This window comes from Chrysoperla carnea, chromosome 2, assembly GCF_905475395.1.
Source record: "Chrysoperla carnea chromosome 2, inChrCarn1.1, whole genome shotgun sequence".
Lineage (NCBI taxonomy): Eukaryota > Metazoa > Arthropoda > Insecta > Neuroptera > Chrysopidae > Chrysoperla > Chrysoperla carnea.
The window spans coordinates 50180687-50208265 of NC_058338.1; the positions used below are offsets into that span (position 1 = coordinate 50180687).

A 27579-nucleotide genomic window follows, 5' to 3' on the forward strand; every position below is an offset into this window, starting at 1 on the left:
TCTACAGAAATCATTTTAATCGATAAGTAGAGAGAATCAACTATATATTTACAGAGACAACCAAATGTTTCCAACAAACTTGGTTGGTTTTTATAATACCACCTATCTATTAGTTAAAGTTTCCCTCTTACTAATTGGAGAAATTGAAAAAAAATTATACTTCCCTTTGCACGGGTCTTATATAAGCAGGGTATCTCATGAAAACTAAGAAAAAAAAGTTCATATAAATATTAGACATTTTTATTTTTGGGATATTGGATTACAAAATATTATTTCAAAACGTATTTTATGTCAAAAATAAATCTTTGGTGGTTACATGTTTATAGAAAGTTTTTTCTAATTTCTATAAAATAAATTTTAAATCAAAATAAAGTAAATTGTTTGATTATCACTTTACATCTTTGTTTGAAACCTCATCAGCGTATTCTTCGAAAATGAAAAATCATAAAGCAACCGTTTGTATGAAATTTCTTCTTTAATTTAAGAATCTCGCTTTAAATTATTGTACAATATTCATAGAAAGCCCTATAAAATTATTGTTTACAATAAATTTTTGTTTATTCTATTGGATTTACGAAGAATTGTTAAAAATGCTTTGAATAAAAATCGTTGTTTTCTGCTTTTGAGTCGTAACTTCCTCTTTACTATATTTATCTATTTCTATATGTATTTTTTCCCATTATATTTAGGAGCTTACATCGAAACTTTGTGTATCAAATGAACTGGATTAGATATTTCAGGTTGTTTGTTAAGCAGAACAATATCATAAAAATGAGCGTACGTTTAATCGGGAAAGTCAGGAGGTTAGCAGATAAGTGGTACCAAAAAAAATTTACAAGATGACACGGACTATTTAGTCATATCAGTTGATTGGGAAATTACAAGAACGTTTTTCGGTATTGAAACAAACACTCTATACAAAACAACACTTGTAGGCGGAAGTAATCAATATTAATCGGTTTGGTATACTTGTTATCATCCGCGCACTAAAGAGAAAAAGTTTGTATGTATTTAATTTTTTTACGGTAATTTTTGAAATATATGAAACCAAGTATGAAAAATTCTTTATATTTTTCATAACATTAACGAAATGTGTATAAACATTAATGATTTGCTCTACTGACAATAAAATAAAATATAACAAGAAAGTTTTACTAGATTATACTACTTTTAATTTAGTAGGAATATTATTTTATACTGATTGGTAGAGATATTGAGTTAATATATATTTATAAGAACGATAGGATATTTCACAATAGATTCAAGATAATTGATATCTGGCCCATACGCTTTTTCCAATATATAACACTTTTTAGGCGATTTATCAACCAATGTCATTAACTAAACTGAATAAAGGTGGATATAATACGGCTATTTCCCTAATAATATTAGTACTAATATTATAAATGTCCAAGTTAATGTTTGTGGAAATTAATTGTGGATATAGCGAGGTCAATAACTTATTAGTTTGTTAGTGGTGCCATCTATAAAATATTTTACTCATTAATCCATTCGTCAAAAACTGTGACCTACAGACTGATCCTACAGACCTTTATATGGGAGAAGAGTGTATAAAACATCGAAAACTCGAAAAATATTCTTACCATGAACTCAATAGTTTATATTCAGTACAATGAAAAGATCTAATCACTTTTTCATACCATGTATATGAAATATACCAAAGTATACTAAGTTTAGTCCCAAGTTTGTAACGCTTAAAAAAATTGATGCTATGATCAAAATTTTGCTATAGGTGTTCATAAAATCACCGAATAAGTCCATTTCCGATTTTTTTTCTGTCTGTCTGTCTGTCTGTCATCACAATTACTCGAAAATGAAAAGAGTTATCATGCTGAAATTTTAATAGCGTGCTGAGGACGTAAAAAGTGACGTCGATTTTGTAAATGAGCAACATAGGTCAGTTGGGTCTTGGGTCCGTATGACCCTTCTTATAAACCGTTAGAGATAGAATGTAAAAAAGTTCCTTATAAAAAAATAAACAACTTTTGTTTGAAACATTTTTTCGTAAACATGTTTAACCGTGAGAGCGCAAATTATGAGCAAATTGTTTAGTATGTATATGTTTAATGTGACAGAGTAATCAACACTGTCTATACATGGTATTTCAACAATTAACTCAGTCAATTGTTTGTTTGCACTTGTTTTTTATATATTTTTATCTCACTTTTTATGTTTATAAGTGTATAATGATGATTATGCATTTGATTATAATGATTACTAAATAACAAAAACGTAACTTACCTTTAAACAGTGCAGTTTAATAAAATAAAATATAAGTTACTTAGTATACTACTCAAAGGGTTCCATGTAATTATCAAATACTAAGGCCTTTCAATACTGAAACTTTTTTTTTAAATACGAAAACAGTACAATCTACTGATCTTAATCGAGCAAAGGAGCCAACCTCGGAATCTAACGGATTAAGCTTATTTTGATTTCCTTCACCTTCAATCGTGCTTACAATAATTATAAAAGTTGTAGAGAATAAAACTATTTACAAATTTCGATTGAAACCTTTTTTTTATACGTTGAGCTGAACGAAACAATATTTTTGGAGTACTTGTGAAAGATGGGATATCTTACGAGCACGACTTGATTGCTGCAGAAGAAAAATACCACCGTTTGTTAGGGCAATTTTTAAAACTAATATCATCTAAAATAACGAAGGTTTACCAAGCAAAAAACGTCACAAGCAATGAAAGAAATTTATAAGGTATAGTTAGCGTATAATAAACTAAGATTCACGATTGACCCTACACGAAGATACGTATAGCTGAGCGCTCTTCTGCGCCCTCTATTTCAAAAAAACGGTCCAACGTATAAAAAAAGATTGCAAACGAAATTTGTAAATATTTTTATCCTCTATAATTTTTATAATCAGTGTAAATACGATTGAAGGCGTAGTGAAGAAACGAGATATTCTCAAAAAACTGATTTTTACGACCTTTGATCTTGAATATCTAAGGACGCTCACTTGTGATCATATGTGACTTTTGAGATAACGTTTGTACAATCAAATTAAAAGTTTGTACATATATTTAGCTTATTCTGTTAGATTCCAAAATGAAATCCTAAGATGATTGGTCTAATAAAGGAAGGCAATGCTTTTAGCACTACATAGAATGCATGTGTGAACGGATACCACTTGATTGATTTCGTCAAATGAGACGTAGTTTTATTTTTTATTTAGTAACCCTTTTGAAATTCTAAGGTTTCAAAATCAATTTTAAACATACCAATATAGGTTATAAGACTATTGGAAATTAGAAAAATCTAACTCGGAATAGAAACTTAAATTATTCTGAAGTAAGCGCCCATACCAAATTCTCTTTAAAACTATGCTCGATTTTTATATTCATGTACATATTTGAGAAAGTAAGCAATTGATTGTGTAATGAAATCGGAGTCTAATGAAGTAGGAAACATGTCAGGAAAAAACATGTCAATTATTAACAAACGATTAATGTGCTCCAGTGATGTTTTTGTTTCAATTTTAATCAATTGTTAATAATAATTTTTTAAATGGAATTTTTACAGTAATTACAGTTTTGGTGATAATACTTTATAGGACTATTAAAACCGCATATTATAATAAGTATGTATAATATTAAAGTAAATAGCTTTCTTTTTAATTAAAAAATATTATAAAGTAAGAATATGACTTTTGTAATTGCATTTCTTTTTATATAATAACTTGATAATATAATTTATTTAAAAAAAAAAGATTATTATTTTTGGTTACCAAGGAAAATAGAAAAGTTCCTTTAGGACATTTACGTGTGTATGGTATACATGGTGGACTATTTTAATTTATTATGGCTTATAGCTCGTTTTGTAACTAATCGTATTGTAACAACTTCAACAAAAGTTGCAGATTTGGATGGGGGATATCATGTTCTGACGTCAGATTGGACCTAGTTCTCCAAGTTGCTTTAATAGTCCATTTAGATCTTAAAGGGTAAAAGATACAACAACACTTTAAATTAGAAAACATTTTTTTAAATCGTTAGCTTCCGAAGGAAAAGTTACTTAGAAATAATCATAATTTAATCAAAAGGAAATACGTTAATTTTAGAAAAATGTTCTCTATTAGTAAAATTGTTGCTGTTACTACAGAACACTGACTAGGTGGCGGGCACGCTGAAAGCCTGAGCCTGACGAAGTATAATGATTACTGCAGGAGCTGTCACAGTGATGAGGAGGAAGAAACGATGTGTCGTCTTCTGTATCACTGCACTAAACTCACTTGAGCCAGCCTTTCTTTGATGACTTGTCCGACCTGAAGTCCGTTAACATCAAAGAACTTCTGTTGTTCTTAAACAGCTCCAAATGGCTCCTGTAGTTGTGGCCGGGGATGGACCAACCTCGTTTCGATATCACAACGGGCCCTATGGTCTAAGGGTATCTCACCCCAGGACAGCCACTTTAGCCTAACCTACATCAATAAAGCATATTTTTTAGATTTTGTAAGCTAGTATTAATAAAGCTAGTATTTATAAGTATAGTATTAATTTAAAATAACTCAAAAACAGTAAATAATTTGCGTATATGAAAATCTAAGTTATTTGTATTCCTGTAGAACGTTAAATGACACGAATATTACTGTGAAAAGTTTGTATTCGAGTGTAAGAATAGCCTTCATATATTTATCGCTTGCAACAGTTCTTTTTTACATTAAGTAACCCATTTGCATTAAGCCTAATTTTATAATTGATCATTGACTGTTTGTGTTAAAAACCTTTTTATTAAATTTCTTTTCTGTAACTGAAAGTTCTTAATTGCTTTTTTTTATTTTAAATTTTTACAAAAACCACAATTTTACAATTGTGACTGTATTTATTTATTATTTATGGTTGGGTATATATTTTGATTTGATAAGTGATATTTAATTTTAAGTAAAAAATGTTAAAATACTGTTAAATTCTGTGGTTGATTTACATTTTAATTTTAATTTTCTTTTGTTTAATATAATGTGCAATTGCCTTATGAAATAATTATATTTTAAATGTCTGGTCGCATCACTCATTTTATAAATTCATTTAATCTTCTTTTCTACACTTAAAAATCGAAAAGAAATAGTACTCGAATATACTCACGTTGCCTTTTCTTTATTCACTTAAACAGTATGCATTGAATGAGTGATTCCAATCGTAAGTTCAATAAGGCCTGAACACTTTACGGCGTACTAAGTGATCATAAACAATGACTTAGTTACTTGCACCTTCCTTATTCAAAAACTTTAGAAACAGCATACAATTTCAACTAAAACATTATGGCTTCTTTTACATAGTTTGGAATGTTAATTGTAGCGTTTTCGAAGTTTTTCTCCAAAAATATAAAAGACAGATCGTTTCAAAGTAGCTTTAGGTCATGCATTTATTGAACCACCTTAATGACATTTCAACCTTTATTTTTAAACGTTGTATTTAAAACTTGTTTAATTTAGAGTAATTTTGGTACAGTTTAATGAGGTTCTGACTTTCATAAGATACTTTCCCAAAACTCCATGTTAAAGACACATAAAATGGGGAAATATTGTTTTACTTTTGCAAAACTCCTAATACATTAAGAAATTGGTATTGGCTCTGTTTATGCTTCCTTCCGTAGGTGAGGCTTCGGTGTTGTATATAAACATGCCGTGGGAACAAAACCCGAGACGATTGAACGACCCTTTGTTACATCGCTATACATAACTGCGAAAGATTTTAATAATCACCTTTAAGGATTTAACTTATTTTTATGTTGGGAGCATCAAATCGGCGTTGCACAGGCAGCATGATGTCACTTGAACAATAAGTGTCAAATAAAAGCATTGACACACGTGCAAATTACGGAGCCATTCGGTCCGAACTATAACTCTAAAATATCGTGATTCTGCCGTAAGAAACGCAGTAAGGAATTATAAGAAGATATTTGGGCAATAAATAAAATCGAGATTATTATGTTCAAATTTTTTTCCCAATAATGCCCAAAGAATTCAATTTTTTTTAAAATATTTATATTGCTTACTATGTGTTCAAGAATGCGATATTATCAACAATATATTTTCGTAGTCGAGTAATTAACACCTCAATTGTAAGTAAACATACATTTTCATATGAGAAATATGCATCGTGTTATAATATTATTAATAATAAGACTAAATTGTGAGTCTACATGTGCATTTAGAATCCGGCTGCTAATCTCACCAAAAGAACAAGATTCTCTCACTATCTTTTATTTCTTGTGTGTGAGAATTGTACCATCAGCTAGCTTATAATAGGTAGATACAAACACTCGCATAGTTTGTATGAAAGTTTAAATATTAGGTAAATTCATTAAGAAATACTATTATTATAAAACATATAATTATTATAAATATGTTTACAATATTTTAATTTATTTATATTATTTTGTTATTGTAATTTTTTATGTTATTTTTATAATACGGGAAGGTGTAGTACTCAGAATCAAAATTTACATTTATCGCAATGAAAATTGTCTCTGTTCAACGCACTGTTATTGCTCAACACTATTTATTTTTTGAGAATTTACATAGTAAACAAATGTCGATAATAAATTGTGAATCATGGTACAACATCATAATGTACCAGGGTTCACACACTAATGTACCCACAATCACTTCATCGAAAGTGAACTGGAAACAATCCTCTAAGCTTCCAGCAAAAGCGTCAATTGGTTTTTTGAATTGATTCGGAGTGAATGAGACTTCTTTTTCCCCCTCATACTTTGTTGCCAATACTTGGAAGTCCATTAAAAAAATATAATTGTAAATTTTTTGAAAAGCTTTCCAAGGCTAAAAACTGTAGGAACTTACTTGCGTTTCTTTAAAAAAATAAGAATTTGTACAAAAATTATTATGCAGAGATTTGTTTGTTACAAATTTTTTAAGGAGGAGAATTGAAAAAAAGAACTAAAATCTGTTATAAAAATATGCAGTTCCATTTACAAACCGAAGTAAACCCCGTATGGCCACGACAGCATCTTCGTCATATCGGATGATACGTATTTTTTTTATATTCCATTCCATATTTAAAATATCATGGTGGAAACTTTTAACAAATCAGCTAGAAAAACGTTTGGATATAAAAATTAAAAAGAATCATAATTAAAGCTGTATTCATTTTATGAATAAAACATAGGCAACACTTTTCTGTGATGTACTTACCTCTGTGTTCTAGATATTTTTAATCTAGAGTTCTAGATATTCCTAATCTAGGCACGCAGTGAAAAATGAAATTTATCTGAGACAAATTCGAAAACTTCATCTTTCTGTAAATCACAATACTTATGGTAGCAGTTTGAAAATTTGAAAAGAAGTTGGACTTTCGAATACCATAAAGAAGAAAGATGTGTGAGACACGGCCGTTCACAACAACAGTGCATCAATCAGCCAAGTCTTGTGCTCCAATCATTCATTTTCACTGGAAATCATCTTGATCGGTTCGTTCTGAGAAATATTCATGTTTCATGTTTCGTCCTCATTCCGATTCCACTGTTTTTATTGCACAATGAAAGGTTTTCCACACAAATAACGTAGCTCGTGACTGATGTGCACATTTTCAAGCCATTTGGTTACACAGCTAGCCATCTAAAGAATTCGTCATATGTACCTGTTTTGATCCTCGTTTACCCAAACATTTACTTGCACTTGGTATATTGTAATCTTTAGGTTTCTGGTTGAGATTAGGGCTGTGAACACTCTTCCAAATACAAAATAAAAAGAATTTACAGCTGTAACAACAGCTATAATTTTCATTTAGCACCCGTTTTAGAAGAGTACGTTCTAAATTTGGTTTCTTTAAGTTTCTGGCGATTTATTAAGAGACTTCTCTTCAACTAATTGAAGAGCAAGCTTTGAATAGAAAAATATGATGGCCTGTTTAAGTCGTAAACTAATCAACAATCTTATTTTAAACAGTATATTTTTATTCAGGTTTTCATAGTAATGCAAAATGAAATTATTAATTTTGAAGGTAAAATTGTATTGATTTTTTTGTCATTGCAAACATGAATAAATTTATTTTTAACGTTTAATATTACTGACTGACACGAAATGGTTATCGTTGGGGGTACCGCGTGCCGTATAAATAAATATATGGGTTTCAACTTTTATAAAACAATAAAAACGAGAATCAAGAATTTTCTTTTTTATTGTTTTATGTTACAAAAATATGAGGGTTCATATTTTAAATTCATCACGATATGTCTACAATTAAAGTCTGTTTTCCTTGAGCAATTTATTTGTCTTTTTGTATGCATAATGGAAAAACTATAGGAATAAAAATGTAAAAAAGTACGGTTAAAAATATTTGTTACTCAACTACGGCGTGGGATTTTGATTTGGACAGGTATGTATGTATGTTCATTAGTTTCCTCGTAACTTCTAAAACAATTATCATAATTTGATAAATGTGGTATCATTAGAAGCATCTTGATCTCTGAGCCGAGTCTGAAGTTCATCTATTTTTTAGGTTTTTCGGGTTCGAAACCCTAAACTCGCACTTGAAACATAGCTAAGAACATTCTCCATTAAATAACCCTTCAAATGAAACAAAAAAAATCAAAAACAGTTCATCCGTTTAGGCGCTACGATGCCACAGACAGACACACACACAAAGCGGTCAAACTTATAACACCCCTTTTTTTTAGTTCGGGGCGCCAATATCATTGGTCTGTCAAAAAAAAAGTCATTCTGATATTTTTTCTGACGTCCGTTGTATAAATGTTGAAAAGCCGTTTTAAAGGAGCCTTTTCTCGACCTCCGTTCCATTATACTTCCGCTACTTTGCAAAAATGTTAAAAAAATAAAATCTTATTTCAGGATATAATAATCCTTTAGGAAACAAGCTATCATATCTTGTACACACTTACAGGTTAAGTAAGTTTATTGAGCAATTAGACGGAATATTTAACAACATTATTCTTTGAAAAACGGCTCATATTTTTATAAGTAAATTTTGAGGTAGCTTACCCCATCCTAAAAAATTGATTTTATAGTGAAGTATCTGGATAATGTTATATGCTGCAAATTCTTTAAATTCACTAACGTCTAGGGTAGATTTGAATACACTTCCTCTTTTCAAACATAATACAATAAGCAAATGCATTCCCCCTACCCTTGTGACTTCAAAATTCACAACAAATCGCATTGTAATCGTTGTTATGAATTGGGTTCTTGTTTTTTATTCAAGAATTCTGAATTTGTTTTTTTTTTTTCGATTGCGTACATTATTTAGTAGAAGGAAGCTGAAGCTGATAGACCGTGAGCCCACAATGAGGCAAAATTCTATGAATTGAAATAAACTTCTATTTTTGTCCCACATCCTATAACAACGTATTTCGACTGCCAAATAGTCATCATCAGTACGAATCAATCTTATAAATAGGGTATGTTACACGCTGCTAATTTGGTGATGGCCTGCACCTTGCAATTATGATTAGCTAATTAATACTGATGATGACTACTTAGAAGACGAAAAAAAAAATCGAAATTTATATCGAAAATCTTGTAGTTTTCATTTATTATCTTTGACAATACTCATACCTATGAATTGCTTTACCTCTCTTTTCAACAAATTTATAGTGATAGAAGAGAAATATTGGTTTTAACCATAACTGATAGAATGAAGAATTTTTATGGAAAACCAAAAAAGTTAGGGATACGACACAACTTAGAAGAGAGCTTTATGGACTGTATGAAAAAAATTACAGTTTCTTGAAAAATTTAATTTATTAAATATAGAATATAACACGACTTCTATATTCTACTACAATTGTTTGTCTTGTTCATACGATTTTAGTTTTTTTAGATCTATTTAAACAATATAAGTTGTTTTCGAGTTTTGTTTGGTATATGTTGGAACAGAGGCTTTCATAACTTAATATATGAAAAAAACATAGTTGAAAGTTTGCAACTTCTAAAAAATTAAAATAGGAATGCATTTGTAAAAACCACATTTTTTAACCCTTTCAAAAGTGATGAGGCATGGCTTTCGGCTAAATTGGTTAAAGTTGTTTAGTGAAAAATTATTGAGATATACGAGGACAACGGTCCATATTGCTGCCTGAACAATTTTCGAGTATTTTCAAGTTTAAGGGATTCCGCAAATAAAGTTCAGAAATGAGTTAAAATTAGTAGCATATATTTTTATGTTAAATTTGATGAATAGGTATTAAACCCCTGGAATTAAAACTGGCCTAAAAGTAAGTATTACAGTAACTTTGTACATTACAGTCTGCATAAAATACGGTAGTTCTGATTTTGCGCAGACTTGTTTATGATGTTATTCCAATGAATAATCCAAGTTTGTGACCTCGAGCGACGAACGCAACTTTGTCAAACATAGAAAAACCCCGTAGCGAGCTAACTTTGATCGTTTTTTAAACTAGTTTTGATGTTCGAACAAGTTCTAGTTTAGTTTTTGTGGCTTTGAATTTTCTGATGGCAGAAGATGCTTAAATTTTAATGAAAATTTTTATCAAATCATGTGCAAATTTCGGCATGTTCATTCAGTAAGAACGAGTTGACCTTTGCTAAATCTGATTAATTAAACCTATACTTAGATGGCATAGTGTACATGTTAGTTTTAGCCATATTCATTGAGTTTTTGAAGTGACTTTATAATAAATTTGACTATGGTATTAGATTGGGTCAGCATTGGATGGCTAAACCTTGATTTCTGAGCCCTTGCTCAAGCTTTGACCAAGATTGATAAACCGAGCATTGATTTGCCAAGTTGGGCCAAAGCTAATAAATTATTAGTTTGTCAGCCCTTCTCCAAGCTTTGACCAATAACTGTTTTTAATTTGCATTTATTTTTTTTACTGTTATGATAGCAGAAAGAAAAAAATCGTGTGAGTAAAGATGTTTGACTTACACCAAGGACATACGCTGTTGTTTATGTTTTTTGCTCCGGTAGCGGCAAGCCTGTTTATTTAATAAACTAAACTTGATATTTATGAATCTGTAAACTGCTTAGTTTACGTAAATTAAAATATTTTTACCTGTACACAACCTTGGTCAAAGACCGGAAACTAGGTTGGGGAAATTATTAAGGCACAAGCTTTAAACGATGTTATCATTTCATGCTAATATCTGACTATGCCAGTTTTAGTTTCCAAACTTGGTCCAATCCTCAACAACCTCCACCCAAGCTTGAATCAATATTGGCCCGATAGGCCCGGCTGAAGATGGCAGCAGGTAAGGTAGATTAAAAAATAACTTGAATTGATTGTAGAAAGATTGTAGTAACTTTAAAGTATTTACAATATTAATGTTTTTTAGTTAGTGAAGTTAGATGATAGTTCCTACTTTGAATTGCGAACTGGCAGACCTCCCTGGAAACTATTTTTGATAAAAACGTCCCTATACTATACGCTTGCACAGTAGCTTGGTATACTGCTTTACACCTAAGAATCCCTTCATGGCCATTTTATTTTTAAATTGCCAAACATATTTTTATCTATTTTGTTCAAACGCAAGATTAAACGAATCCTACAGTTTTCGCTTCGTTATGAGCGCACGATCTATGACTGTTTTTTTGTTGTGCATTGCGCTGGCAATGTTGTGGATGATAGCTCTCTCTAAGAAGAGAAGTTTTTTTTTGTTTTTTATTTTTTTTATATTGAAATATATACGTCAGGTATAAATAGTTGTTGGTATTTGGAATTCGTTTTGTTCAACTGTTGTATGTATGACTGTTTTATATGTTACGTTGGGCTGCGCTCTCTGACTTCTCTGGCTTGGCTATTCAACGTTAATGTTGGTTTGTATTTTGCCGTTTGCTCGCTTGATCCGTCCAGCGTTTTCGTATACGTGTATTTGTGTATATGTTCTATACGTAGTGAGTATAAATTCTTTTATATCGTAAGTCAACAAATGCTTAGATACCACAATTTTCTACATACATATATATATATATATATATATATACAACAGACTTAAACAACAACTGAGTGAAGTTAAGAGGGGAATTATTACTACTAAAGCACATATGAATAATACCTTCTTTTACAAAAATAATTACATCTATCGTCAAAAATTTGGGATTCATTGCCTACATAAACAAATTTCCGTCTAGATGATGATGGATAGTAAATTGCATCTCTTGAACTGCTCACTTGCAGGGCCCGATCCAGGGGCGAGTCGGTCAACCAAAGATGCGGCAAAGATGTAGGGCCACAAATCCTTATAATATTATATACAGTAATTTCGATTATCGGGACAATAAGATCAATAGGATCAGGAGTATTCTGAAAACTGGGATTGTATGGAAAAATTCATTATAATTTATAAGTAAAAAACTAAAAGACACCATTGGAATCTATGTATTTAAGCGAAACTGTGCATATAATGCATATACCCTGTATATAGGATGCTTTTCTAAGTTGGCATAGGCTTGAAACTCGGATAATAGCTTTTAAAAATGCTTTAAACGAAAAATGTTGGGTGTGTAGGATCACATCTTACGAAGACATTAAACGTGACCTAGGTTTTCAAACTCACTTTACTCCATAACTGGTAATCGATAGATGAACCTTTATATTAGAAACTTGTTAATTATTAAAAAAGTAACATTTTTCCGCAAACCGTACAGTTTAGGTAAAAACAGACTAAAAAGTTTTACGCAAAATTGATTGTTCTTATCAAAATTGTTATTTCGTATAATTGTTTCTGTGAAATCTAGGCACTCTTCGGAAAAATTTTCCAATAAATCCAGTAAAAGTGGTTTGTTTTTCTATAAAGAACCATTTTATTTCAAATTGAATGAACAAATGCACTAAAGCTATGTTTTTGGTATCAATTACTGTCTAAACTATTCGGTTTACAAAAAAAAGTTACAAACAAAAAATGTTTACCTATTTATAAAGAACAATTTTCTGATTTAAAGCGTTCATTTGTTTGTCAGTTATGAATTAGATTGAGGTTTTAATTGAACCTAAAAACTTAGATCAAATTCGATGTTTGTATAAGTTGTGCCCCTTGAAACTAATATTTTTCGTATGAAGCATTTTCCTCGATTAAATTTATTTATCGAGTTTCCTGTATATGGTATTAGTATAAAGGACAGCAAATATAATTTTTTGCCCAGAGCGACCAAATAGCTAGATCGGGCTCTGCTCACTTGCTTCTTTATATTCGTTACACTATCCTGAAGAAGGGTAGCGTAGCCTTCGGGAGACAATGATCTTTACTCTACGTCAGTATTTACTAATCCATTTGAAGCGATTTAAGAGTCAGGCAAAGGCAGAGAAAGTGATTGTAGGATTAAATGCTCACCGCCAGTCACCTAATTGGAGGACTTACAGAAGATCGTTAACAACTGCTGTCAAATATAAAAGTTTTTTTTTTGTCTTAACAACTGCTGTCAAATATAAAAGTCTTTTTTTGTCTTTGCAACTGCTGATATAGTGCTCAAAGTCCTGATATAAGCTTCCATCATCACACAGTCATATAAATTTAAAAACATTATTCTTCCTAGTTAAAATCATTCTTCTTCCTAGTTTAAATTCAACTAATAAGTTCCTAGTTATACATTCATTTGTATTTCAGAAGGGTGTCATTATATTCATTGTGTTTCATTTTAACATTTCTTTTCTTAATAAAAAAAATGCAAACATACACAAAAGGTTGTTTCAATATTTTTGTTGTGCAGTGTATTATTATTATTATTATTAGTATAGCATGTAGTGTATAAAATAGAACAGCTTGAGATGGCTCAGCCTCTAATGGCTATACTTCAGAGCATGCATGTATGACTTATGGTTGGTAAACATACATGGTTACTTTAAGTATTCAAATATTGCAGTTGCGTTGATATTAAATCTTTACTTAAGATCGTCTAGTTTATGTCGATGGTTTTATCTTCGTAGTCACAAGTCCGCTTTATATAATTATTTTTTGAATAATAGGTAATAAAGTACCTACACTGTTAAAAATTTCATAGCACATTTTTTGTTACTCGCTCCTTTCTTGAGTTATTGTGTCAAGTATGATTATCAAAATATGTTATATTCCATTCATGCTTTTTCATTATACTTAAAATATATATAAAATATAGGAATTTAATGAAAAACGAGGCTTAAAAATTAATCATAATTGAGGGCCTCTAATTTTTCACTAAAATTAAAAGTGGAGCTGGGAAAAAAAAGAATAGAAATCTAAAATGATCCTAATCAAAGCGATTCCGATTGAACTTAAATTTAAAATCGAATAAGATAAAAAAGAAATCGAGTATAATTTGAACTTAACCACCACGAAATTCTCTATAACATGAATTTTCATGATTCTTTAGTTCAGAAACCATTGAGAACAAAGTACCAGTGTAAAGATCATCATTGTGCACGTTTTTAAGGTGAAAAATTAAAGGTCATTTCTTAATTCAAAATTATGATTAATTTTTAAGCCAAAGTTTTGTTTTAAAGTTTTAAAATAATTATAAGTTTGACAAAAAAAATGTCATCTATGAAATTTATTTTAAGTTTTCGGAAAACGCGAGCTTTAAAAAAAAGTGCTTCGTGGACTAATGATGTAGGTATTTAAAAGTTTTGAGTAGATGGAATAAAAATATATGGTATGTTATTGTATATACCTTTAAAAGAGTATTTATGAATCGATAATTGTAGGTCTTTGTATAAATTCTAATTTAGCAAATTTGAGAATTGTGTCTAATAATTTGGGCATTTTAACGAGATTATGGGAATTCTGATCGTACCTCAAAAGTAAAAAAAAAGCAACTTCACCCGAAAGGTTTTTCGTACGAGTGCGCCATCTCAGTCTGTTCTAACACACACATACTGACTACTATACATTCAAACATGAACAGGTAAAATCTAAAGGTGAACTGCTAAGAAGCATGGCAAGTAATTGTAAAACCGCGGGCTCTGCCTACCTTAGGAGTGGGGCATTTACAGTGGCCCCCTCTGATTGAAATACTCGTTGTGTTATAGACTTCAGTTTTATATACTATATCACTAAAGGTAACAAACTATACCTATTATTATTTTCACACAAGAATTACTTAAACTTAACTAAAAAAATTGAAAATTATCACTTAAAAAGTTATCCAAAAAGTTTTAAATTTTCTTCAAAATTATGAATACAAATTCATCATCGCATCGCTTAAAATTAATGGCTGGAATTGATTTTATTTAATCGAAAAGCGTAATACGAAAATAATGTTTTCCAAAAATTTTCTATTTTAAAGTGTTTTCCATTAATCTGTGTCACAATTTTTTTCTTCAAAATCGCCGTGTGTGTGTGTTGTTTTTTTTGTTGTTAAGAAGTTATTTAAATTATAATAATTCAGTGTCCTAAATTATTACAAGTTTTTAGTTTTTAAGTAGGTTGTTTAGTGTAGAATATTTTTATAAAAATTTAAACGTGTTTTCATTTTAAAACAGTGATTATAATTCTTTAAAAAAGTAATAAATACATTGCTCTGTGGCCTCAAATTATTTTTTAAAAAAATATTTAAAATGATACTTTTTATTCTTCAACTTTCAACATCTAAAGAAAATATAGAAAAAATTGTACGAAATTATTTTAATCGATAATAAAATTTGAGTTCGTTTTGTGTGTTTTATAGTTTCGTTAAAATTTTTGGTTTTGATTATGTTTAATATACACCAACAAAAACAATTATTGGATACAGTTATTGAATCACCAGTAAAATCATATGTTTTACCAATAAATCATAATCATACGATGAAATATCATACTTTAAGTACAAGTACGATTGCAGAATCTGAAGGAAAAAAATCATCGTTTACAATTTATGCAGATATTATGGACTTTAAACATGAAAAGGTAAACTCTCTTTCATTTACTTACAACCAAAAACATTGTAATCAAGTTTTTCCCCTTTGAAAAGATTTCTAAAAAACAGAATTTCCAATTTGAACCTACGGGATATTCTAAATTTTGAGACTTTTTGAGAATCATATTCATATAAAACTTTGAGATTTCAGGAAATATTAATGATTGTCGAGGAATTTAGGAAAAATGATAATGATATTTTACTGAGAGTTTCTAAGATTAGACTCTGAAGACCTTATTTTATAATGGGAAAAATGCATTCAGCATCAATTTCAACCACAAAATTTTAAAATAGTTTTTTTTTTTTTGTAAATTAACAGTCGAAACAGTATTTTTTCTACCATCTTGGGGCACACAGAGAAAATTTTTTGAAACTTTCTGGGAAATTCCTTTCATTCACCTTAGAAAAGTCTTTTCCTTTTTTGATTTCTCGATAGATTTACGTATCAAAACATTTGGAGCTAGTCTTATTATGGCTAGTCTTCTTATGGTTAGAAGCTCTTGTCTTGAGCTTGTGTTCCCTAAGGTGTTTTGTTTATTAATCAAAATCATGATCGCATACAGATTTATTCTGGTCTTCTGTCTTTTTTATTAAATGATATTTTGAATGAAAATGATTTATGCCACGGGGCACTGAAGAATTGAATTACAATATTTTGTTACATTCTAACCAATTCACTGAATTTAACACGAAAAATTTTTGTTCAGAGAATCGTAAACACACCATAACAATTTTATAATCTTTAACAAACTTCTATAAAAAGTTCAGTTTCTTAACCGGAAATTACTTAGTTTTTATTGGAAGAATAAAATCAAAATTTGGGCAGAAAAAGGTATTATTATGTAGCCTTGTCAAAATTGGTTTTTCGTCTTAGCTGAATCGTAAATTAATAAGCCCAATTCAAAATTAAAATAATAGTTTTTCAATTATTCAAAAAAAAAAATTTGAATGATTTTGGCAATAAAAAATAATATTAAACCGAAGAAGTTAAAGAAAATAATAAAGATAATAATCGTAGCGAACATGTATAGGGAAAATCTGTGCGAGAAGGCTGCGCCCAGATTCTATTTCCAGTCAAGAATATCGTCTTTGCTGCCGTTTTGCACTAAATCTCGAACTCGATACCTATGATAAGTAGCGATGAAAATGTCTGCAATTTTATGTTTTAAGAAAAATTTTGGGACGTATATCTCCCCTTTGATTGTGACAAGTGGGGCAATTTTGTGAAAGATGAAATCGACGCAGTAATACCACACTGTTTTGTTCTATCTCTCGGACTATAAACAGGATTTTAAAATTTAGTTGCTGTCAAAAATAGAGTCCTTACAGAAGTCTAAGCATGGCAACTTTAACCATTTTCAGTTTTATTTCTATTTGTTAGATTGAGTAAGAATTTATGGTATTTGAAAAAAATATCAGAACTCAATAATATTTATAAATGATTAATTAATTCAGATTATTCCCCTTCTAAATATTTCAAATATTGATTTTATATTAAAACAAGTGAAAACAAACAATTGAGTTAATTCATGAAATACCACGTAGGTATAGACAGTGTTTATTACGGAAGAGTTTGTTTTTTACATCATGTAAGTAAACATAGATAGCCACTCTTACACACAAAGAAATAAGTGTCTTTTTTCTCATTTCCTCAATGGATACAGTAATAAACAAACAAACACATACTAAATATATGTAACGTATAAATTTAAAAAATTTAGAATATCTTATAACAGACTATATAATGCTTTTAACCTTATTTGTGTTCTCATGGGTAGACAGTGATGTTTACGAAAAAGTGTTTTTTTGTTCTATCTCTAACGGATTGTTGGGTTTGTTTATTACAAGACCCAATTGACCTATGTTGCCTATTTACGAACTCGACCTCACTTTTTTTTCGTCCTAAGCACGCTATAAAAATTTCTGCTTGATATCTTTTTTTCGCATTTGAGTTATCGTGTCCACAGACGGGCAGACAGACAATCGGAAATGGGCTAATTAGGTGATTTTATGAACACCTTTAACGAAATATCATTTGTAGTATCAATATTTTTAGGCGTTACAAACTTGGGACTAAAGACAATATACCTTGATATATTTCATATATACATGGTATAATTATTTGTAATTATAAATGTAACTTATCAAATAACTGAAAAACAAAAATGTGTACAGTTTTTATTTGGGGTTAAAACTGCAAACACGATAAATATTTTATGCACAAAGTGGTTCTTAAAAAAGACACACTTTACAGGCTGAATAGGGAATATACATGTATTTTTTTTAATTCTTTGTTTACACCGTTATAACAAAGTAAAAAATATAAATACTACTTAAAAATGCTGTATTTAAGTGTAACAAAATATTTAAAATACATTATAATTTTGAGATATTTAAACGCAGTTTTTTGGTGCTCTCTGTTGATGACGTATAAGTACGTGCTCTGTCAATTGGTGACAGTTCAATGTATAATTTACACTTAAAAAAATGAATTTACAACACAGAATTTACACTCGTTATTATTAAGTTTTATAAATTAATTTTAAGTAATTAAACAGATATTAATTACTAAAATAATGGTTTAGTTGAAATGTCCAGTAATTAAAGTTACGGACGAAAAATATTTGAACCAAATTTAAATTTCATGAATATTCCCAATTAATCATACATTGCAAACTGATATTGGTATACCTTTCATCAAATGAAGTAAAAAAGCTTTTAGGAATATTTTTAAAATTTTACATTTTCGATAATGGTGAATATACTATTTTTCCCAGTCACTACTTTTCATAAAACTACTAAAATAATCATATAAACATACGGTCAAAGACATTTTATTTTCGTGATATATATCCGAACAAAAGTCTCAAAAGTTTCTGATCGCAAATCTCGAAAATGAATGTATTAATAAGTTTTGTATGTTACTATAAAACTTTTTCACTGTGTGTCTCCAAAATGAAAAGTTTAGACCATATTTTCATTTGAACTTTTATGCTTATTTTAACCATGGCAAAGTTTGGCAAAGTATTATTGAATTACTTTAATAATATTACTTTAATCATATTTTTGATAATATTTCTTTAATATACTTTTTAAAGTAATCTAACTTTGTTAATTCTAACATTATTAAGTTCATTATACATTAATTTCTTAAAATAAAAAATATTTTCTGATTTGACACAATCGGCGTAAACTTCTACTTAAGCATTATGTTTCTCAAAATTCGACTAATAATCCATAAAACGTCATGAAATATGAAGTAATTTTTAATAAAGTACGCCAATCAATAATAATCAATAGAACAGTATTAAAACGCTTCGGAATTTGAAAAATTATTCATAATTTTGTATACTGTGCATTATTAATTTTATTCGCAATAAAGTAATAACAATGCTTTAAACGTATTGTATAGAAATATTGTTTCATAGAACATACAAAGAACGTTTTGTACTTGAAAATTGAGTTAAACCTATTGAAAAAAAAGTTTCTCTCAAAAGCTAAATGCTAGGCTTAAAGCACAAAGTAAATGCATGATGACCGTGAATTTCACCTATATCTTCGGAATTGGAAAGCCAACCAAGTCATAAGCTATTATTGAGAGCAAAATTCTACCGTTTAAAGGTTTATTATTTTTTGTTTATGAGGATCAACTTTCAAAATTTTTCCAACATCAATATCAGAAATTGAATATGCTATAGTCCAATTTTGCCGTGGTTGATACGAAGCTGAAGACATTATGTATATATGTTACAATCCAAACCTTTAGCCAGTCAAAAGCACTTTTATCTGCACAGGTTGGTCTATAGTAGTTTTGTCTGAAAATCATTAGTTAATAGTGCCTTTGACTATAAATTTGCGGTCAAAAAGAGTTTTTAGTAAGGCTGTTGGACACTAGTTTTATTCGCTAGAGTGTATTTAATCATTCTGGTCAAAAAAACTCGGTCATTACAACTCTAGACCGACGACTCAATTCTTCGCAATAATGGGTTTCGAATGTTAAATTAATTGTGTAGATTACTGGACTTGCTCTTTTTTTAGTCGTAGTCGGTTTTTTATAATTTTTAATTTTCTTTTTTTATTATTCATTTTTTAGTTAGGATTTTTAAATACCTATTCACAATATGGCGTCTGGTTATCGCCATATTCAATTTTGATTAGGTACTAGCATGTCTTTAATGTCGATCCTAGTAGCTTAGTTGGTTAATGCGTAACCAATTTCGTTCGCAAAATGTCTAGGCTAGTGGGTTCGATTCCCGCCGTCACAAATTAATTTAATTAATGGTTATAGTAGACTGCTGTAGTGCATAGTACATGTGTATATGCGTGAAAGAGGTGCCTCACGAAATAATTGAGGAGCTGAAATTATCAGTGGAAAGGTAAAACACATATGGTATCACAATGGGCCCTATGGCTTAAGTGTGTCTCTCGTGGGCAGCCAATATGACCAACCTAACCTATGTCTTTAATGTCACTCGCAAGATTCAGACAATTTATTGACGTAAGAATCATTTAAATAAGACCTCGCGTTTGGTCTCTAGAGCGCCACAAAGGAAAAATCATTGGGCGAAGTTGAGTAAAAATACTATATTTCAATATTTTAAATTTATATCATTTTGATATCTCATACCGTGTTGTTTTTATTTCAAATTAAAAAAGTATAAACTCAGTTCGATCAAACTTCAGGGAAAATTTTTTAAATTTTGCTTTTTAGATTTGAAAAGACATTTGAAAAATTAACCTCAAGTAAATTTCTATAGACTATTAAATTAGATTTGTTTTAAAACGTATGTTAGAAACTTGGTTTTTATTCTGGAATGTTACTAGATATGTTGGGAAGATTACCAACACTTTATTCTTGGGCGAAAAATTGTGTTAGAGATGCATTATTTTTCGAAACAACCACGCCGACTCATTCTTCACCACATACCAATATAAAATAAAAAAATTCATATAATTATTTTATTTATAGAACAGCAATAACAATTATAAGTCATTGTTATATTATATATTTATAATTAATTAAAATGGAATAACCGTCTCGTAAAATGTAAATTCTTTTTATATAAAATGAAAAATAAATTTTTTTTTTTTTTTTAAATTTAATAATTTTTTTTTAGATATTTTATTTTTAGAACTAGATATTTTTTTAAATAATAATTACAAGTTTTTTTAATGTTAATTTTTAAATATTATTATATTTTCAGTAGAAATAAGACAAAATGATTTGTTATTTACTATTTATAGTCTAACGTAAGTTAGGATCCGGCGTAAGTTAGGATTCTCATAATCGGGAGTTCTCTTGCAATACCCCTAGAAAATTTTTAACTGTGCCACATTCTTAAAATAGTTGTAGAAAGTTATTTTCAGAATCTGAGAATTAACATGCGTTTTCTGAGATATTTGGTACAGTACTTCGAAAATGACTCAATTTCGACAAAAGTCTCTTTAGAAATGAACGGTGAATGATTTGAACGGCTGTTCAATAAATTGGAAGGTTAAATTAAACACTTTTGACCCGATCAACATGGATTTTCGTTAATTTTAACGGACTCTGAAGAAAATCAACGTATTAAAACTTAAAATGTACGACTGCATGGAAAGTGCTGAAGAAAATAGATTTGTAAAAATAATTGTGATAACAATTTAAGATTTGAGTTATTATTTTGAGCCTAGAGTAAATTTAGTGAAAAGTGAGGGGACATTTTTCGATAACTTTTTTTAAGTTTTCGAGATATCGTAACCTAACAAAGAAAAGAAAAAATATTGAATTTAAACGAATTCGCCAAACGTACCATCCTCTTAACTTTTCTTTGAAACCTTTTTTTGAGAAAGTTTATATATTTCAATTAAGCTATATGTTAGATGTTAATTTAATAACTTAATATCTCTTATTAATTTAAGAATTCATGGTAAAAATAAGATTATTATTTCATTAAAAAATCAGAATTAATAGAAAATTAAAATAGTAGGTAATTACTAGAAAAAAACTGATGCTACTTTTTTTTAGTTAATTTATTTGAAAGTAAATGAAATGTGACGTAATAAGATTTTCTATTTTATAATTAACATAGTTTTCACTTGACAAAATAGAAAATATTGCAATACCATACATTTTTGCGTATAAATAACAGGAAAACATTACTAAATATTACAAATATTCTAAATTTTACAAATTTGAAATGTAGTTAGAATTAATGTTAAATAAATTTAGTGTATTTTTGCTAGGTTAGGTTAGGTCAGGTTAATTGGCTGTCCACGAAGGACACACTTAGGATATAGAGCCCATGGTGATACCATATATGTGTTTTACCACCTTTCCGCTGATAATTTATTTTATCAGCTTCTCAATTTCAGAGGCTGAGTGTACCTCCTTCATCCATATACCATGCACTACACCAGCCCATCACAACTATTAATTAAATTAATTTTGTTGCGACGACGGTAATCGAACCCTCTACCCTAAGCGGGCAGAATTGGTTACGCCTTAACCAACTGAGCTAATAGAGCGACGCTAGAAATAATGCACAAACAAATTTTTTTAACTGTATCAAATTTCTGGTTATAAATTTACAAACTAAGATAGTCAACTTGCATACATATGTCAGGATTTGTAAACATTCTAGCAACTCATTTGATTAATGGCGAATATTTGAGGATATTTTGCCAATTTAATCTGTATGAATTTTCATAATTGGAAGTGTCCTTTTCATGACTCCCGAAAATTTATAATTTCGCCATAAACTTTAAAGTGAAGAATATTTGTTTTTTGTCTCTCATAAAAATTGGAAGATAGATGAACAACATATGCAAAAATTATTTTACTCCACACTTAACCAAACAAGTGAGAAATGTGTTAGCCGCGATTTTCACATCAGTTTCTCAGTAGTTCAGTCTCTAATAAAGTAAGATCTCAAAATGCACCAATGGAGCATACGATTCTAGGAGCAATATTGTAGTATAATTCTATAAGGTGACTTACTAGAATTGCTGATAAAAATAATTGTTCGCTAAATGTAATTCAATTCGTTTTAACCATATCTATTCTCAGAATCTTATATCAATATATGTATACTGGGTGAGCCATTTTAATCTATTATGGCTATTAGCTCGTTTTGTAATTAACCAAACAAAAAATCACTTACAGAGTTTGATAGGGCACATCATGTTCTGACATCAGATGGGACCTAGTTCTTCGGGTTGCTTTAATAGTCAATTTAGATCCTAAATCGTAATAGATAGAATAACACTTTAAATTAGAAATTTGATCCTCATAAAGAAACTTTTTAATCTTAATCATTTTTTCGAAAAGTGTCAGCTTTCGAAGGAAATGCGATTTAATCGATTTTTGCATTTAATCGAAATATGTCTTTTTTGCATTTAATTCATAGTTTTTATGAAATCTTATTGATTTATAATCTTTCTTCTGACATCAATTTTTCTTTTCTTATTATCTTTCTTTTGATATCAATTTCGATCGGTTAAAAGATCGATGAATTACCTGTTCATATGAAATGAACAGATCTACACCGATCTGTTAACCAATGGAATTGGTATCAGAAGAAAGGTAACTTAATTTCGAAAATAATGGTATAGACATGACTGCAAAAAACTGTTCAATCAATAAAATATCATGAAAAATATATCTTATCTGGTTATCAGATGGGCGAAGTTCGACCTTATACCGTCTCTTGTATCATTAGAAAGGTATTCAAAATATTTGAAAAAATACTTGAATTTTCGGTAAATAAAATTCTTTATAATATAATTTATCTGCATGTGTTGGAAAATGAATGATTATTATACCTTTAATTATCTGACTTTTAATGAAACTAAATATCTTTTACACAAAACAAGATTTTAATACTTTGATAAGTATTAGCTTGTTGGCTGTGAATTGTGAGCAGGAAGTTTATGGCAGAGGTGTGTCGTTTGAAATATGTATTGACACGAGTTAACATACTTTTATAAATAATATTATATTTTTTTATTTTACTTTTATTATTATTATTTACTTTTACCTCTACTCTATCTATACAACAATACCACGTCACCACCCTACAATAGCATTGGAAGCTAATACTAGCCGTCAGTAATTCGTATACCTATATAATACATACCATCGAACGAACACCTTGACTATGCCTATAATCCTATATTATAAATGTAACGAGTGATTTTAAATGATTGATCATAATAGAATACAAATTTCTTTTAGCGTTCTTATTTTATCAGGATAGTGTCTACTCAATAGTAACATAAAAAAATAAGCCGTGGATAGAGTCTGGTGCGACCCTTGAGGTCAATACGAATAACTTCCCAATATAATAAAAACTTATAACAAAATAATAATGATAACAAGTGAAAACAAACAATTGACTGAGTTCTTTGTTGAAATACTATGTATAGACAGTGTTGATTACTCTGTCACATTACACATACATATACATTTCACACATATACAACTGATATTCCCATATACTACTATACAATTTGCGCATAAATTGCGCTCTCACGGGTAAACAGTGATGTTTACGAAAAAATGTTTCAAACAAAAGTTGTTAATTTTTTTATAAGGAACATTTTTTACTTTTGTTCTATCACTAACTGTTTTCAAGATGGGTCCTACGGACCCAAGACCCATTTGACCTATGTTGCTCATTTACGAACTCGACCTCACTTTTTACATTCCGAGCACGCTATAAAATTTCAACTTGATATCTCTTTTTGTTTTTGTGTTATTGTGTTGACAGACGACAGACGGGCGACAGACAGACAAACCGAACTGGACTAATAAAGTGATTTTATGAACACCTATACCAGAAAAATTCGTGAGCATCAATATTTTTAAGCGTTATAAACTTGGGACTAAACTTATTATACATGGGTATATTTCATATACATGGTATAAAAACTCGACCGACTCAAAACAACGCGACCGAATGTTATGAAATGCTTTTCTGATTATTTTACCGTTAATACGATTCGATCGACACTTCAGCGAAGTTTTGGTCGTGCGATATTGAATAGGAAAGAATTTGATAAAAAACTTGCCTGACTCGAAACGTCTCGAGCGAATGTTATGAATTTCCATTCGGATCATATTTCTATAAATATGCTTCGATCGACACCTCAAAGAAGTCGATATCGCTTTTTGTTCGAGCGATATCGATGACAAAAAAATGACCATGAATGTACATAAACACACACACACTCACGCATTAACTTCTTTTCCAAATTGGTGTTAATACCTTGTCCCCACCATGAAACGTAAAGATATGTTGAAAATTTCGGAATCGGACACATTAAAGTGATTTCCTATACTCGGAAGTTAACAAGTGAAAACAAACAATTGACTAAGTTAATTGTTGAAATACCCTGTATAGAAAGTGTTGGATGTCAGTGCTTGCACTATTTTTAATAAAATTGAAAAAAACTAATACAATTTTGTTTTAGTTTTCGAAAACTTAATTTTTTCAACACTGTAACTTTTATATTTTTGAAGAAAATGAACACCAAAGGTTCATTCTTATTTGCATGTCCACGAACGGGCGGACAGACAATCGGAAATGGACTAATTAGTGGTTTTCAAGTCAAGTATGCGACCCGTATAGGTACTCACGTACACTGTCCCAAGCTTCTAATTATCTTATAAGAATCATCTAGCGAGCTTTTGACCTTCATGATGGAGCTGTGCTGCTGATAAGTTTTTTAATTTTAAAACAATAAGTCAGTCTTTTGTAATAACTTTATATATTTCATAATACATAGTTTTAGTATTATTTCAGTTCGTTATTAAGCAGCTGCATAATTTTGTGTTCTGTAGGGGTCTTAATTATTTATTATTCATTTTACAAAATAACATATTCTATTGCTGTCTGAAAACCAATAAAAATTCAAATTATAACTAATTTTATTGATAAAAAATTTTAATAATTTTTATTTAATTTTTAACATGTTAGCTAATTATTTTAATTCGAAACAAATAAGCCATTCAAGTGGGTGCGATCCTTATGGTCTACTCCATCAACTTTCCAAAACATGAAAAGAAATAAAATCGGACAGTAATTTGCTTAAAAAAATATTTAGAATCGGCCCTATTTGTCAATTTCTAGTAGGCTGTGCCATTTCTGACCCATGTGCAAAAATTGAAATTATCCCATACACATTATAGTTGATTTTAATGTTTATTTTTTCAAAGTTTCTATTATTTAGTGGGTCCAATTAACTTTGGTCGTTAGTAGATTTTTTTATTTTGAGAAGTTTTCTCTTAGATGTGAAGGTTTCCCTTAGAAGTGAAGTTTTCTCTTTCTTATCCAAATTTTATATTTTTTAAGAGGAAAATGCTTTTAATTGGAAAATTCGGATAACGTATTTATTTGTGAGCCTTTAGATGCGGCATTTTCATATCAATCCATAATGAAAAATTATACAATTTATTGATGAAAACTTAACTGTGAAATATAAAATTTTATCGAATTCATTTGAATGGCAATAATAATTTTTATTATTGTAAAGACACAATAAAAGTTATAAAAATAAATTCCATTATTATGTAATTTATGAAATAATAACTAACTACGAACGTAACACTATCCAATGATATGGAAAAAAAATCAAGTGTGTATATCGTACTCTCGAGAAGTTAGGATTCCGTAGTATTTGGTATAAATCATACATAAACTGTACATTTTGAACGGTCTTTTAAAATTTCAGTGATGTAGAGTTTAAAAATTTGCAAAAAATAAATTAAACCAAAGTAAAATAAAAATATTTGTAACAATATAATTGCTTTATTTTGCCTGAAACAGACAATTTAATGTTAAAATTAAATCCTAAAGTTGCCTTAGAATTCGGCGGTGTACATATATTTTAATTTTATTTTTATCTTATCGACTGCCAAAGCAGAAACCTTGCTTTGGCAATCCTCTTCAAGCCGTGGGGCTATTAGAAATACAAGTTACAAATCCTCAACTTTTTAAGTTAAATTTATAAAATTTAAATTCCACGACAAAATCCTTTAATGCAGTAAAAAACATTAGGTTTCACCTTTTAAACAAACAAAAAACTAAATCATAATCGGTTCATCCGCTTAGAAGCTCCGATGTCAAAGATAGACATACACAGATGCATAGACGTCTCTTATCCGGTAGAAGCAAAAAAATTTATGACTCCCCTTTTTTGTAGTGAAGACAATCTGTTTGAGATGATTCTTTACTGCCTAATGGTAGCGAAAAATAAATTTCTTGTGTCAGAAATAGTCACAGATTCAAACACAAATAAGTGTATCAATATTTATCCCTAGAACTGATGAGATTTTCGATCATCTCGTTAAGGGAATTCACGATAGATGGACACATTACTGGAAATCATTTCATTTAGTTGAATTTCAGAAGGTATTAAAGAAAAGCATTTTAATATATAATTTTATATCACTTTTAACTGTAAAATAAACATAAAACTGATAAAAAGTGGCAATAATACCTATTATTAATATGGCCATTATTATTATTATTATTGGAGAGATAAAGAATACAGCATGACTATAAAATTTAAAAAAATTATTTTATGTTTCTTGTAAATACGGTTTGTGTCCAATCTTTTTATTTTAAATTTATTTGCAAAATAATTTTTTATTTTAATAAACACTTTTAATATCTTTTTTATTTATTTCGAATCAATAAAAGATTTTGTTTATTCTAACAATTGAATACCCATTCGCCATGGGACCTGATTCTAG

The 27579-nt window shown here is 29.4% G+C and overlaps 1 protein-coding gene across 1 annotated transcript in view; it reads left to right on the top strand.

Moving 5' to 3' along the window:
- The first annotated feature begins 15645 nt into the window (after positions 1-15645).
- The window catches only part of LOC123291432, a 108397-nt gene continuing 96463 nt past the window's right edge, over positions 15646-27579 (top strand). Inside the window, exon 1 of the mRNA XM_044871724.1 lies at positions 15646-15832. Coding sequence (XP_044727659.1) covers positions 15731-15832 — 102 coding nt within the window. The 5' untranslated portion in view covers positions 15646-15730. The remainder of the gene's footprint in view (positions 15833-27579) is intronic.